General features: G+C 37.6%; 1 protein-coding gene across 1 annotated transcript in view; it reads right to left on the bottom strand.

Moving 5' to 3' along the window:
* LOC128621061 (neurobeachin-like) overlaps positions 1–17,491 on the bottom strand; it is a 60,651-nt gene that overhangs the window by 11,239 nt on the left and 31,921 nt on the right. The window contains exons 11-12 of the mRNA XM_053646539.1: positions 9,188–9,339; positions 1,962–2,088 (exon numbers count right to left, since the gene is read on the bottom strand). Of these exons, the coding sequence (XP_053502514.1) occupies positions 1,962–2,088; positions 9,188–9,339 (279 nt within the window). The remainder of the gene's footprint in view (positions 1–1,961; positions 2,089–9,187; positions 9,340–17,491) is intronic.

Below are 17,491 nucleotides of genomic sequence, written 5' to 3'. Positions count from 1 at the left end.
AAGCTCCAGCATCTCAAAGCAGATAATGACACACACACACACACACACACACACACACACACACACACTGACAGACTCTCACACACTCAGGCACTGACCGCAGTCCCCCTCTGGTGGCAATGTTCTGCTGCTGCATTGTTCTTTTTTATTTGCACCGCCTGAAGACACACACACACACACACACACACACACACACACACACACACGCATGCATGCATGCACAACGAATGCACAGGATGGTGAGATTTGTGATGGAAAAAAATAGTGCATCAGCATAATTTCTCATTAAGTAAAAAGAAAGAAAGAATGAAGAAGAAGAAAATACATGGCAATGTGTAAACGCAGAAAAGTGGTAACTCTGTACCAGGCTTGGGGGAGTAACGGAATACATGTAACGGCGTTACGTGATCGGGATACAAACATCTGGTAATCCGTCACAGTGACGTCAAAAAACAAGCTAATCAGATTACAGATACATCTCGTAAACAGTAGGAATACTAGCAGGATTATATTTTTTTCATTTAAAACCAAAGAAATGAATCTTTTGACATAACACAATACAGACAGCTGCTTGATTACAGCTCTGGTTCTCTCTCGCCAGTCGTGATTCACGTGAGCAACCGCCTGGTGCATGCGCAAATATATTTTCCACGAGGTTATTTTGGTAGAAACGAACATAAATTGTTCCCTGAAACGTCCTCTTTTCAGACCTTAAAAAAGCATCTACATTTGAGAAAATGTCCGGGATTCGTCTTTAGTTTCATTATGATGTGCTTATGGTCTAATCATTATGTCTGCACATGTTCGCATCGCTTTAACCCCTCTCTGTAATTCCCGCCTTCACGCACACCGATCGGTCGATTATAAAAGGCTGGCAGTAACTATTGGCCAAATTCCTGCTTCTCAACCGTTAGCCTGCTCTCAGCGACACGTGAAAGCGAAGCGCTGTTGTGCACGGCGTCGAACAGTTGATGACGACAGCAGCAAAGGACGATGTCGAAATGATCAATAAGGACCATATAAGGTCATTTTTAAATTCATGTTATCACATCGCTTCATTCAAAAATGGACATTCAAAAGAATGTCGGAAAAAATGGCAGAGTGAAATCAATTTTATTTTATATATATATTACGTGATGCTAATTCTGTGTAGTGAAGTCTGCATTCATAGTAACACAATGCAATTTTCTCCACTTCATAATAACAGCTATAAATCAGACCTTTATAATACCCCACTACACTCAGAACTCTTACTGTGAAAGGTGGGACGGTCTCCTCAACCCCGAGTTCAGCAAGTGACATCAGATCAATCAGGGCTGCTCGCAGCCTTATCAGTAAACAAAGCAGCACTGGTTACGTTTAAATGGGTTATACTGTATTATATATACACGTCGTTCCTTTAGATCAATCAACGTACATGACATATTCGTTTGGTAAATCTAGAACACCGCTACATGAGAATGCATCGAGGAGGTAAACGTACATCATTTATCGCAGTTAGCTAGCTAGATTTTTGCTAACAAACATGAGGCATTCAGGTTTTTCCCACCGCTTTGTACAGAGGTTGAACAGTAGCGTTGTTTACATTCGTCAATACTGTTTATCCTTCGTGTTGGCTTTATAGCTTTAAGCTTCCACGGCTTCCCAGTCATAGATTGAACACGAGACGACGGTTAGCAAACCTACATCGTGACCAATTCACCATTTCCATCTCTGTAGCAGACGTTTTACACATATTATAGTGTAGTGCCGGCTCAGGATAATTATTAACATCGTTACCATTATAGCGTTATAGGTTTCCGTGGTAAACAAATACGACTGGAGTGAATGAACTGGAAATGTGTGCGGTAAATACAATGCGGAAGTGTTCTGTAGCCCATTAGAGATGGCAAAAAATACAAGCCCATAAATTGTGTTCTTGAAGTCTAAGTGTATGGTCCATAGAGTGTACACTGCCTCACCTCATGTTCTCCATGGTGTCCTCGGGCATGGGCCCGACCGTCTGCACCGCAGGAAGGTTCTTACTGGTGGCTCCGTTCACAAAGCTGGACGACGACGAGCTGGAAGAAGTGGCAGGGTCTGCAGCTCCTAGCAGACAGGAGATAAACACACACTTTAAATGTTCTCTATACACTAACGTGAATTAGCAAGCTAACGCTAATTAGCAACAAGATGTCCCACTTTTCCAAGGACGACTTCTACAAACGTCTAAAGAACACTGCGGTGCTGGAAACCAAAATCCATCGGTTAGAAGTGAACGTGGAAGAGAATGTATTATGTGGGAACGACAGTACTTTATCATGGACCCAAAAAAGTGGACATGAGCATGCTAAAGCATGGCTAATTAGCACTAACAAGACTACCAAGAAGCAAGAGACCTGTGTACCAGGTAATAAATCTAAAAGTGGTAGTCCTCCCTGGAAGTCTCTTGGTGCAAAGCCTAAGAGTAAATTATTTCCCTGGGAAATGGGAGGACGAGTAACAAGCAGAGCCGAGCACCCTGAGATTATCATCCAGGCAGGGTGCTTCTTCAACCCCCGTTCTTAGCAGGACACAGTCATGGATAGCTGCGAAAGGGAGAGTTAGCAACAAACCTCCCCAACAACCGAGTGCACAACTGGAGAACAGATTTGCACCCCTGTTGCAGGACCCTGGATCTCCGTGAGAGTAAAAGGCTACAGGGAAAGCTAATGCCTGGGCCTCCAACTCTAATTCTGGGTGACTTTGCTGTAAAAGATGTAAGAAGCATGTGCAGTCAGAAACCTGTAGGGTGTTAAATTCTCGTGTGATTGGTCAGAAGGTGTTGAGGAATTTTCTATAACAGCAGCTCTGATAAAGAGCAGCACAGCTGTACGGTAAATCCATCCCTCCATCCATTTTCCATACCGCTTATCCTACACAGGGTCACAGGGAGCCTGGAGCCTATCCCGGGGAACTCAAGGCACAAGGCAGGGTACACCAACACACCGCAGGGCACGATCACACACCCGTTCACACACTAGGGGCAGTTTGGAAATGCCAATCAACCTACAATGCATGCGTTTGGACTGGGGGAGGAAAGTAGAGTACACGGAGGAAACCCCCGAAGCACAGGGAGAACATGCAAACCCAAACCCCGAAGGTGCGAGGCAAAAGCACCATCTATAATAACCGCTTACACAGAGACTTGGATGGTGGATCGAATCCAATTTTTCTGTGAGGTGACGTTTACCTAACATTTATGGAAGGAGTCTCCAGTGTCAGCACTTTGTAACAGTCAAAGGTAAAGCTGTAACTTTAAGTTTTAGTCTTAAAGATAAAATAGAGGTTGGTGAAGGAACAGCAGTTTTATAGCTGCTGTAATGTAAGTGATACCAGGAACTTTTGTGGGCATTCGATATAACTATAAATGGATAAAAAGTACGACAAACCATTCTTTAATTCAGTTCATAAAAATGGCAATTGTTTGCGAGTTGCTGCATTATGAGTAAAAAAAAAAACAACAACACCTGGGCATGTTACGTTACAACAGTAACCGTAACTGCCATACGGAGCACCACCCTGTTGTTGATTATTTTCCCTCTCAAGTGTTTCCTTACTTATAAGGACTTAACAGTTGTATTGCTGTTGTTTCCTTTAATGGCTAGCTTATCACAGATTGTATTATTCCTCACTTGTAAGTCTCTCTGAATAAAAGTGTCCGCCAATTGAATAAACGTAAATATAAAAACAGTGATATAACACCTCGGAATTCCATACGCAGTGCCATATTCACTCAAGAACAAAAAAAAACACTGACAACTAAATGATCTTTCAAACGCATCTTCATGCTGCCACCAAACCCATAATGTTGCCCTTTGCATCATATTACAATATATTTTTGGTCAGGAAACAGCATAACTACATCAACAGCAGCTATCAACCTCCTCCCCATGAGAGCTCTGATCACTGTCTACATTCTTCTCATTTCTGTTCCTGTCAAAGCTTCATCTACACCGCAGCTCCTTTGGCCCCCAACATGTGATAGATACATCACAGGGATGGACTGTCACCGCCTGAAAGCGTGAGCCGTCTCGAGACAGCCGAGGACGGGAACTCTATTACGCAGCCGTCATTCGGCTTGGCAGAGACAGGCATCCCTCGTTGATGTTAGGAGACATAACGTCTCATGGATCCATCCTGGAGCAGACTTTGGTCAAATCCAAAATCGATTCCATGCACTTTCCCTTGTTGCCTTTCTGGAAGAGGTGAGGAATTTACAACCCCAATTCCGAAAAAGTTGGGGCAGAATGGAAAATGCAAAACAAACAAACAAACAAACAAAAAGTGTCATTTGAAAATGCAATTCATTATTAAGACATTATTTGATGTTTTTTACTTTGTGAATTTAATTCATTTTTGAAAATATACACTCATTTCAAATCTGATGGCTGTTTTAAATTGGAAATCGGACCGTCGGACCACAAAACACGATTCCACTGTGCTACTCTCCGTCTCAGATGAGACCGAGCCCAGAGAAGTGGGCGGAGCTTCGGGACAGTGCTGATGTACGGCTTCTGCTTTGCGTAGTAAAGCCTTAACTTGTATCTGTGGATGCAGCGGCGAACGGTGTCGACTGACAAAGGTTTACCAAAGTATTCCCGAGCCCATGTCAGGATCTCCGTTACAGACAGTGACGGTTTTAAAGACCGTGACGTCTGAAGGATCGGAGATCACACGCATTCAGAAGTGGTTTTCGCTCTTTCCCTTTACTCACCAAGATTTGACCGGATTCCTTTAATCTTTTAATTATATTGTGCACTGTAGAAGGTGAAATGAACAAAATCCTCCCGATTTGTCTTTGGGGAATGTTGTTCTCAAAGTGTTGGATTATTCGCTGACACATCTGTTGGCAGATCGGCGAGCATCGACCTGTCCTTGCTCTTGAAGAACTAGCCCTTTTTTGAAGGCTCCTTATATACCATGATTACACGATCGCCTCACCTGTTTCACATCACCTTCTTATTTCACCTTATCACCTTATCGCTATTCGTCCTAAATAGCCCCTGTCCCAACTTTTTTGGAATATGTTTCATGCATCAATTTCAAAATAAATGTTTATATTTAAAAAAAAAAAAAAAAAACTATGCAGTTGATTAGCTAAAACATCAAATACCTCGTCTTTATACTTTTTTTTTGTTTAAATACAAGTCAAAGTACATTTACAAATCACTCCTTTTTGTTTTTATTAGCATTTTCCACGCTGTCCCAACTTTTTCAGAATTGCAGTTGTAGCTAGGTGGCAGTAAAAGCTCCTCAGGTTGGCTGTGCTTTACTGTTATGCAATTAGATATTTAGCAATGACACCAAATGAATGCAAAGTTCTTCTCACGATCTTCTTAGCATTGCGATATGGAAAGGTAATCGCTCCAGAAAGACGATTGGTGGTAAAGGAGTTATAAACCAGACTGGATTACCTTCACTTCACACACAGACTACAATGTTACATTAATACTATGAACCATCCTGTATTTCAGTGCCATTTTTGTTTCTGCTCTCAGACTGGATTCACTTATTGAATGGTTTTGTTCATCTCACTAACATTTGGTTCCTTTCAGCACTTGCAAAAGGTTCTTCATGACTAGGATAGAGGTGCTAATAGTTATTACTTAGCTTCATGACACTTAGTACAGAATTAGAGATGCTGATCATCCTTGATTAACTTCTTTCTAATGCTTCTTTACATTAAGGTTCCCTTAACTGACATTACTGAACACATTCGTTAACATCAGCTTCAGCATTAATACACCACATACCACAGCACTGTTGAATTCTCAACTCTGATTAGGCAGAAGGGGTTGATTTTTATTTATTTATTTATTTATTTATTTATTTATTTATTTATTTTTAGAACAGCGGCTATGAGAGTAGTGGCTATAACTTAAGTGATAACAGCAACTGACTTGTTTCATGGACATTTCACAACATTAAAAGCAACTATAAACAGATAATAAAAAAAAAAGTAGGATAGTTTATTCTTTAATAATTAAAAATATAATAGCTGGTAAATTACTGTGATATAGAAGGAATAAAACACGATGGGGTGCTGCTATTCATCCAATAGCAGTGACATTAAGAAAGTTGTATAAATTGATGAGATTTTTTATAATAATAATAAGAAGAAAAAGAAGAAGAAGAAGAAGAAGAAGAAGAATCCAAATACTCAACTTCTGCATTAACCAACGTTCAAAGCCTCAATGCGTAACCCGAATCTCACAATGAGCAATATGAACAACACCGTAACAACACCTTTCAGCTTGCTGAAAAGCAGGGTTTTTTTAATATTTAAACCTGGAGAATTACATTTTTGTGAATTTATGTGGAATTATTTTTAGTCAGGGGTTGAATAAAGACTTAACACTGGGGTATTTCATTAATATTTAACCAAACACAATATAACGTTAATTTACTTTGTTATTTAATAAAATAGTACTGTACTTACAGGTTATTAATGATGAAGGAAATATTTGGTGATAATTAATGTGGAAAATATTGTTAGATAAGGTTGTTATTGATTTTCTATCCATTTGCCCTGGCTTTAATCTGCATTGAGGCCTTTGAGCTTCGCTGGATGTTTAGCAATTTTGCTACAGCAATTTTATAATTATCAGTATTATTATTTGTATTATTATTAGTAGTAGTAGTAATAGTAGTAGTAGGAGTAGTAGTATCATTATTATTACTAATAGTAGTTGTAGTAGTAGAAGTATTATTATTAGTAGTAGTAGTAATAGTACAATCATTATTATGATTATTAGTAGTAGTAGTAGTAGAAGTAGTAGTAGTAGTAGTAGCAGCAGTAGTAGTAGTAGTAGTAGTAGAGTATTATTATTATTAGTAGTAGTAGTAGTAGTAGTACTAGTAGAGTATTATTATTATTAGTAGTAGTAGTAGTACTAGTAGAGTATTATTATTAGTAGTAGTAGTAGTAGTACTAGTAGAGTATTATTAGTAGTAGTAGTAGTAGAGTATTATTATTATTAGTAGTAGTAGTAGTAATAGTACAATCATTATTATTAGTAATAGTAGTAGTAGTAGAGTATTATTATTATTATTATTATTATTATTCGCAGTAGTAGAAGTATTAGTAGTAGTAGTAGCAGCAGTAGTAGTAGTAGTAGTAGTAGTAGTAGTAGTAGAGTATTATTATTAGTAGTAGTAGTAGTAGTAGTAGTAGTAGTAGAGTATTATTATTATTAGTAGTAGTAGTAGTACTAGTAGAGTATTATTATTATTATTATTATTATTCGCAGTAGTAGAAGTATTAGTAGTAGTAGTAGCAGCAGTAGTAGTAGTAGTAGTAGTAGTAGTAGTAGTAGAGTATTATTATTATTAGTAGTAGTAGTAGTAGTAGTAGTAGTAGAGTATTATTATTATTAGTAGTAGTAGTAGTACTAGTAGAGTATTATTATTATTAGTAGTAGTAGTAGTAGTAGAGTATTATTATTATTAGTAGTAGTAGTAGAGTATTATTATTAGTAGTAGTAGTAGTAGTACTAGTAGAGTATTATTATTATTAGTAGTAGTAGTAGTAGTAGAGTATTATTATTAGTAGTAGTAGTAGTAGTAGTAGTAGAGTATTATTATTAGTAGTAGTAGTAGTACTAGTAGAGTATTATTAGTAGTAGTAGTAGTAGTAGTAGTAGAGTATTATTATTATTAGTAGTAGTAGTAGTAGTAGTAGTAGTAGTAGTAGAGTATTATTATTAGTAGTAGTAGTAGTAGTAGAGTATTATTATTAGTAGTAGTAGTAGTAATAGTAGTAGTAGTAGAGTATTATTATTATTATTAGTAGTAGTAGTAGTAATAGTACAATCATTATTATTAGTAATAGTAGTAGTAGTAGAGTATTATTATTATTATTATTATTATTATTATTATTATTCACAGTAGTAGAAGTAGTAGTATCATTATTAGTAGTAATAGTAGCAGTAGTAGTAGAGTATTATTATTATTAGTAGTAGTAGTAGTAGAGTATTAGTAGTAGTAGTAGTAGTAGTAGAGTATTATTATTATTATTAGTAGTAGTAGTAGTAATAGTACAATCATTATTATTAGTAATAGTAGTAGTAGTAGAGTATTATTATTATTATTAGTAGTAGTAGTAGTAATAGTACAATCATTATTATTAGTAATAGTAGTAGTAGTAGAGTATTATTATTATTATTATTATTATTATTCGCAGTAGTAGAAGTAGTAGTATCATTATTAGTAGTAATAGTAGCAGTAGTAGTAGAGTATTATTATTATTATTATTATTCGCAGTAGTAGAAGTAGTAGTATCATTATTAGTAGTAATAGTAGCAGTAGTAGTAGAGTATTATTATTATTATTATTATTTTTTAGTAGTAGTAGTAGTAATAATAGTGGTAGAAGTATCTTTTTTGTTATTCTTCAAATTCTTCTTCTTATTATTATTAATAATAGTAGTAGTAGCAGAAGTAGTATTATTAGTAGTATCATTATTATTGTTATTGTTATTATTATTATTATTATTATTATTATTATTATTATTAGCATTATTTTCAACAATTTTTGCAGACTTAAGTCAATGATGCAGCGAATGATGTGGGGCACCATAATAAAACCCATACATGAGTGTTATAGTATAATATAGTGCAGTATAGTGATTTCAAATATATTAGGTGTAAAATAAGGTGGGTCTGGGTCATGTTTCTGTCATATTCAGTATATTGATATTTCAAATCTAATTCACAGAACACCATTTTATTCTTTCATTCGAATAAATATATATCTACTTTAATGACTCGTCTCTCCACTATTGTCGTTTGACACTGAAAATGGATTTCACATGGATGCAGCAGGTTAAGTTAGGCATGAAATGAAACACAGAGAGCATCTTTAAGTACATCTTTATGTAAAATTGGACACTAGCTCCTCCCTGCTGGTACTGATGCTTTAGATGAGCTCACTATAGCAGTGAACAGAGACCTCTAGTGTACAGAGATGGTCTTTAAGCCTGAATCTCACTTAATCACTCCACTCTAAGAATTCCGCTCATGTACATTTTTATATCATTCTAATAAAAAGTGAGCCTTAGTAAGGACACAGAGTGCGACTGTGACTATTATGTACAAAACGACCAACGTTGTAAACAGGTAAAAGTGTGTCTTTGAGGTGAGGAAATGATATGAATCCATTTGTTTACCTGTGGTGTTGATCATGCTTTTAGGTGTAGCAGAAGTCGCAGTGAAGATGTTGGGAGTGCTTCCTGAGCTTGCCATGGAGGAACCAGAAGTGACCACAGTGTTAACTGCCATGCTGCCAGCTGGAGGCTTCTTAGCTTGGACTACCACACTCCTGACACAGAGAGAGAGAGAGAGAGAGAGAGAGAGAGCGAGAGAGAGAGATGGAGAGAGAGAGAGAGATGGAGAGAGAGAGAGAGATGGAGAGAGATAGGGAGAATGGGGGGGGGGGGTTTGGACGGACAGGATTAGATCTGTCATCTCAATATTGTGTGTATAATAGTCCTTTAAGTCTTGTACACCACGTTAGGATGTAGGTACCTTTTGTTTTGCTTTTAATGATTGATTCTGATTTAACTGGGTAACAATTCCTACTCCTACATCTATAACTAATATTAATTATTGCATTCACGGAACAATATGCAGAATTCATTTAATCCTGGTTTAAAATATATGCCTCTTGATAAATAAATAAATAAATAAATAAATCCCAAGATGTCAGAATTGTTCCAAAATTACTGAGAGGTGCCAGAACTTTTTCACAAGATACAAGAAAGGTTTGACGCCATGAAATGGACAAACAAGTTCCTACAGAGTATTTATCGCACATTCAAGAAGGGTAATAACAACATATCCTATTTGACCAAATTACACATTTTAATATCTGAGAAGTTATTTATTTTTATGCATTCATTGTTTTAAATTAATATTTGTTCAGATATACGGTTCGATTCTTTCCTTTTAATTCCTTTTGATTATTTAGTTCCATTTTGATTATTTTGATAATTCCGTTTGACAATTCCTTTGGATTATTTAGTTCCATTTTTTGGTTTAGGACACTTTCTTTTTGTCTCCTCGCTTTGCTGTGATGTAAATGTCACGGATGTTTGTATGAAGTTTATATGTTTGCAGGCCGAGCGCACTGACAGAGATGTCAGGTGATGTTCGCATGATGGTGCCCAGACCCGGAGGATCAGGAGCAGACGTGGAAGAAGAGTAAACATCCTGGCCTCATGCACGCATGTGCGTGTGAGAGAGATAGAGTGTGTATATGTGTGTATCAGTGTGTGTATGTGTGTAAATGCTAAACTGCTTCCCCCTTAAACCTCGGCGAACCACATTACACCAAACAAAATGTCAAAACGAGAAACTCAGCCTGTAACAGCTGGTAGATCCAGGGCACTGTTTCCCTGGTGCAGTCAAGCATGTGTGTATTTAGAATCATATATATATATATATATATATATATATATATATATATATATATATATATATATATATATATATACACACACACACACACACTCAACCACAATTCCAAGTTGGGACGCTGTGTAAAATGTAAATAATTGTAAATACACACAGAATGCAATGATTTGCAAATCTCATAAACCCATATGTTATTCACAATAGAACATAGAAAACATATCAAATGTTTAAACTGAGGACATGTACTGTTTTAACGGAAAAAAAATAAGGTAATTTTGAATTTGATGGCCGCAACACATCTCCAAAAAGTCTGGAAAAGTAAGTGTCAGTAAAAAGAAACAGCTGGAGGTTGATTGGGAACAGGTCAGTAAGACGACTGGGTATAAAAAGAGGATCTTGGAGAGTCTCTCAGAAGTGAAGATGGGCAGAAGTTCACCAATCTGCGAAAAACTGCGTCTGTGGAATTTGTGGAACGATTTTAGAATAACGTTCCTCAATGTAAAATTGCGAAGACTATGAATATCTCATCATCTACAGTACATAATATCATCAAAAGATGACGAGAATCTGAAGAAATCTCTGTGCGCAAGTGACGAGGGTGAAAATCAATATCGCATGCGTGTGATCTTCGGGCCCTCGGGCAGCACTGCGTTCAAAACAGGCCTGATTCTGTAATGGAAATCACTGCATGGGATCAGAAACACCTCCAGAACTCATTGTCTGTGAACACAGTTCACCGTGACATCCACAAACACTGGTTAAAGCTCTATCATGCAAAGAAGAAGCCATAAGTGAACATGATCCAGAAACGCTGCCGTGTTCTCCGGGCCAAAGCTCATTTAAAATGGACTGAGACAGAGTGGAAAACTGTTCTGTGGTCAGATGAATCCAAATTTTAAATTCTTTACGGAAACCATGGACTATGCACTATGGTCTTCTAAACTAAAGAGGACTAAAGAGGAGAGGGACCATCCGGCTTTTTATCAGCGCTCAGTTCAAAAGCCTGCGTCTCTGATGGTATGGAGGTGCATTAGTGCCAGTGGAATGAGGCAGCTTGCACATCTGGAAAGGCACAATCAAGGCAACATCTGTTTCCATCCAGATTCCATCCCAGCTTTACTTCTGAGAGACTCTGCCGCTCTAAGATACTCTTTTTATACCCAATCATTCTCCTGACCTGTTGCCAATTAATCTAATCAGTTACAAAATGTTCCTCCAGCTGTTTCTTTTTAATAACACTTACTTTTCCAGCCTTTTCTTGTCCCCGTCCCACCTTTTTGGAGATGTGTTGAGGCCATCAAATTCTAAATTACCTTATTTTTTTTCTCCTTAAAACAGTACATTTCCTCAGTTGAAACATTTGATTTGTTTTCTATGTTTTATTGTGAATAACCTACGGGTTCGTGAGATTTGCAAATAATTGCATTTATTTACATGTATTTATATTTCACACAGTAGTGTCCCGACTTTTTTGGAATTGGGGCTGTATATATAAACACATATGATGCAAAATTTTGGCACTGAATAAATCCCAGACAAAATACACAAACATCTTTATTTCAGTTAAAATCAGTATGATAGTCTCTTATATAATTAGTTAGCCGGTAGTTATGTTGTTTATGTTGTAATACACCTTTAAACTTCATTTTACATACTGTACAGGGCCATACATCAAAGACACAAAACTGTGTATATTCAATTATAAATGCTCGTCACTAGGGTGCTGACTTGTACACATTTTATACTTTTAGTTAGTGAATGTTACATATGTAATGTATGTTTAAAGTAATCTTGGGTATATAACTGGGCCTTATGCACCTTTATAATGAAATTTCTATATTGTACTTTAAGGAACAAAGATATACCTTCAAATCCCCCACAAAAAGTACTAAACTATACATTTCAGGTATAAACACTTGTATGCTGAAGGTGTGATACACCTTTAAAATTCCTTTTAAGTACATCAGTTCAGCCTTATGGACTTTATTGAGGTATGAAGTATTCCAAGAAACATTTATATTAAATCTTAGAGAACAATAACATACCTGTGAATGTATAACTGTTTTTTTTTTTTCAGATCCAAATGATTGGGCGATGTCTTATATCTTTTATACTTTTACACACTGGATATTTAGCAACGTAGGTTTAAAATTAATCTTAGGAACATAATTTGGCATTTACACCGGTTAGACTTTGGGGAATAAAACTATATCAGTAAATATCAGTAAATTCCACTCAGAAATGAGTCAAATTTGTGCATTTCAGAGTGTATTTCAGGTACGAACATTTGTCACTCAGGTGGCGTCTTAAAATGTACGACTATTATATCATTATTTAGTCAAGATTGAGGGTGTAATACACTTTTAAAGTTCCTTTCAAGTACATCGGTTGGGCCGTACAAACCTTATTGAGGTACAAGGTATTCTGAGGTACATTTATATTAAAATTAGAGAACAAAAATGTAGCTGTAAATGTTATGCAAAGTATACAAATCTGGGTATTTCAGCTGAAAATGCTCGTCACTAAGCCGGTTTCTTTAGTCAGTGAATAAAAAAACTAATTTTTTTATGAATCTTAGGTATATAAGTGGGTATTATGCAACCGTATGCAAAAAAAATATGTCCTGGAAATCCAGTATATATATATATATATATATATATATATATATATATATATATATATATATATATATATATATATATGTATATATATATATATTAAACTGTATATTTTCAGGTAGGTTGTATATTATAAGTATGCATATTTTGTAACTTCAGTTCTTGGAGTTGTATGTATGGGGATGTAATATATCTTTAAAATTAATTTTCATTATAGTATATCATTATAGACTTATATTTACATATACTTACATTGTAATTACCTGATTATTGAGTGCCTGTGTGTATACGTTTATTTTGTACAGTTGTTATATATGTCCAGTCTGCAGCCCAATCAAATGGTGCACATAATAATGAGGTATGCAGTATATTAACTATGCATACCTCGACCTAAATAAGCAAATAATACGAAAAGAAAATATTAAAGAAATTATGAAACGCTGACAGACAGCAAAAATTTAACCTGTGCTTTTCCTACAGAAGAAAACGTTGACACAGAAATGCGAAATCCAAAAAAAAGTACCCACAAATCCCTCTGACACGTCAGGCCTACGCATCATACCCCAAGCGTATTTTGTTTGCATTTGGTCGGCCTGCTACGTTAGCTTAGCGTCGCAAGTGCTCAGAAAGCGGAAAAAAATAAATAAATAAATGCTACGGCTAAACTCTCCCATCATGTTCCCATGCGCTGATGTTCGAAATACAAAAACAGCCATCTTTGCATCAGCAGATCATATTAAATTGACCGTCTCTAAATATAGACACTAAACAGCTTAACTTATTAAAGAAATGTAAAACTAAACCGCATTTAATTCGCTTAAATGACACAAAAATGTGTCCATAATTCCTCCTCTTCAAATGTTTAAACGGAAATCACATGGCTCTCACGAGGCCCGGATAGCAGACGGTCATGAGTTAGCGCTACACTCTTGACCCAGATATGACCCATGATGGGATTATCTTCAGCTTCACAGGTAAGTATGTGGTGTGTATTGCCGGTGTTTGCTCGTTTGTGTGTCTGTGTGATGCAGCACAGGTCCGACCGAACTTCTCACCCTCAACGCCAGATGTGTGTGTGTCCGAGTCAAAAACCTCCGACTGTGTTTGTTAACAGAATAGACAGTGTACAGAGAGCAGACACACACACACACACACACACACACACACACACACACACAAATGACATTTGCTCTGTTTTTCCATTATACATCCTCATGTGTCTTGTTTTAACCATGACCATGACACCGACGGTCTGTCACGTACTGCATGCTACGTACAGAGTTATTTAAGTATCGCACTAAATAATTCACACGATATAAATAAATCAGAACATTATTATGGTACGGCCCGCTTCAGGGAAACAAACCGAGAACTTAAGACGGGCTACATGCGTAAGTCTTGTCAAAACATGTGAAAACGCACTATTTATCGCAGTTTTGCGTTCCAAATCTAAAACAAATGTAAAATTCTTTTCCTCCGTCTCCGACTGAAACGTCTGACGGCTTTCCTCTTAACGCTCCTCATCGTCCATAATATTTTCAACGTTCGGATATCTGTGTTTTGCAACCCGGCAACACAAAAGCTGTGATTTATTTCCCCTAACGCATCCCCTGTTTATTCTACGTCCACGGCTTCCAGCAGGTCCTTGACAGCCGGGGCTGATAATATTGGAGCGGTGTAATAAAATATGTACACGTTTTCATGAATTATCCATTAGCTAAGCGCTCATGAATGATGTATTTGACCCAACACATATATTATTAATAGGATTTTCTTAATTGAGTTGCTTTGAATAAAGCAAGGATTAATCTCTGGATGAATATTAATTCATCAACCTCCGAGTCGACGTCGGTGTGTTTCCGTTCGTTTAATACAAACGCTACGACAATTTTCCAGTCGCAAATCAAATTCTTTTTTTTTCTCCCCTTTATTTATTTATTTAATTTTTTTTTTTTTTTTTTAAACTTGATGAGATATAAATTAGTACTGGGGCATAATTGTGGCCTATTTGAATAATGCATCAATACACTGCGCATTGATTTAATCTCCAATCAGGGAAGAGCTCGGAGCTTGGCTTTGATTTGGATTTGTCATGCTCCAAGCCCCAGCTGCAACTCCTGCTTCCAGGGTATTGAAGACTAATTGAAAAATGCACCTTCAGGAAAGTTCCAGAAAGACACTGAGCCGCCCCCATCCGCTCTGCCGCATTTGAAGGCTTTCCCCCCCCCCTTTCTTTTTTTTTTTGATGTTGTCACTCCAGATCTATTGTGTTTCTGACAGACAATCGAAGAGGCCTGTCGGCGGCTGGCAGCTCATTTCAGTGGCAGGTGGCAAACAATTAGACACAGCAATTTGGGCCGCGGCGGATGACATTAAAGCGTGCAGGGCCTGAGTAGTACATCGCGGCCACGTACGACAGCCCGTGTGAAAGCATTTCAAAAATAATACACTTTGCTGCGGCGACTCATTTCATCCTGTCAGCCTTCATTAAGGGACTGAGGGCTGAGCGAGACAGCAGGGGAGAGCCGAGGGACACGCCGGACCCCTTCCGTTTAATCTGCCATCAACACCCTGGAGACCTTCTCGAACACCCCCCCACGCACACACATAATACACACTCTGCACCTTTGCTATTCAGCAGACACACCTCATCTGTAACCTTCAGCCTGGTTTGTAATCAGACCGGTGTTACGCCAGGCACGTTCTCACCTCAGTGCTTGACAAAATTGAATCGCAATCCCAAAAAAAGATGGCAAAATGTAAATGATTTTAGGAAGATCCAACAAGATCATGAAAGCCACACACAATCGCTGAGTAATCTGGAACAGTGCAATAGTACTAAAGCATGGACTATTGACAGTCACTTTAACTCCGAAATAGCGTTGTGGGTTAACGTGTTATCTCAGATGCTATGCTATAGTTATGGAATTTTGTGAAACCTTGGAATGGAAAAGACGTCTAACAGCAGTCTCTGGAGTTTTTGTTTTTTTTATTTTTTACGGTTTTATACGAGTCTGAGTGAGGAAAAAAGGAAAGTTTCCACTATGTGGTCCTATAGCAACCGATAATATCTTATATTAGACATTATAGCACAGAACTGTTGAATTCTCAGATATGATTGGTCTGAACGTGTTCATCACTTTTCTATAACAGCCGCTTTGACGTGAGTTCTTTTGCTGTCGGTTTATATTAATGCACTCGTCATTATTTCTACAGCGTGTTCCAAAAGTCTCCGTACATAAGGCACTGTGTGCGCCAGGACAACGTCGGCTGAGTCTTCCGTCAGTGGATGCTCGTACGTCCGCTTCTCGGTCGGTCCGCAACACGTCCAGTCTTTTTGGATTTGTTAATAATTTCGGCGACCGCTTCGTGCGATATGATGTGCTCGCCATGTTTCCTGTTAAAGTCCTTCGCAACTTTACGACGGCTTCCCGATCCAGCCACGAGAACGTCCTTCTTATTCAATACGTCCTTTTATGTCAAAGGCGTTCTTAAAGGCTGTCTGAAATATATATATGTATATATATATATAGATTTATATAGAGATTTTGCTAAAAAGTGTTAATTTCCCCTGTGCACGGAGACGTTTAGGACATTCTGTATAGCTTATAGTATATGGGGATTTCTATGGCAGACAATCTACATAATCTAAAACTAATAACTAACTAGTGGTGAGCACGTTCGCCTCACACCTCCAGGGTCGGGGGTTCGATTCCCACCGTGGCCCTGTGTGTGCGGAGTTTGCATGTTCTCCCCGTGCTGCGGGGGTTTCCTCCGGGTACTCCGGTTTCCTCCCCCAGTCCAAAGACATGCATGGTAGGCTGATTGGCGTGTCTAAAGTGTCCGTAGTGTATGAATGTGAGTGTGTATGTGATTGTGCCCTGCGATGGATTGGCACCCTATCCAGGGTGTACCCCGCCTCGTGCCCCATGCTCCCTGGGATAGGCTCCAGGTTCCCCCGTGACCCTGAAAAGGATAAAGCGGTATAGAAGATATATGGACGGTCATCTGATCAGCATTTATGAAAGGAGTCTCCAGTGTCAGTGCTTTGCAACAGTCTGAGAAAAAGCTGTAACTTCAGGAAAATTCAGGACAGGAGATCGTACTTTGTGGTTTCTCGGTAACTTTTTATTTACTTATTTATTTATTTATTTAATAACTTGTATTGATCAACTTCACGCCAGAAAAGATTAGAGTTTCTAGCTGCTATAACATAAACGATAGCAGGACGTAATCTGTTAAATGCGTCAACATTAAATGCAACTATAAACGGATAAAAAAGTCTGACGTGGCATACTTATATCAAACTGCTGCGGTATAAGAAGATTAAAACGTTTCGGGACATGTTCACGTCCGCCCGTCGCTGATTATTTTTCGATTACGGCACATTGCCAAGTGGTTTCTTTCTAACTGAATACACTGTGCATTGCAAGACTACTG

Source organism: Ictalurus furcatus, chromosome 17, assembly GCF_023375685.1.
Source record: "Ictalurus furcatus strain D&B chromosome 17, Billie_1.0, whole genome shotgun sequence".
NCBI lineage: Eukaryota > Metazoa > Chordata > Actinopteri > Siluriformes > Ictaluridae > Ictalurus > Ictalurus furcatus.
This window is presented reverse-complemented; position numbering and strand designations above follow the sequence as displayed.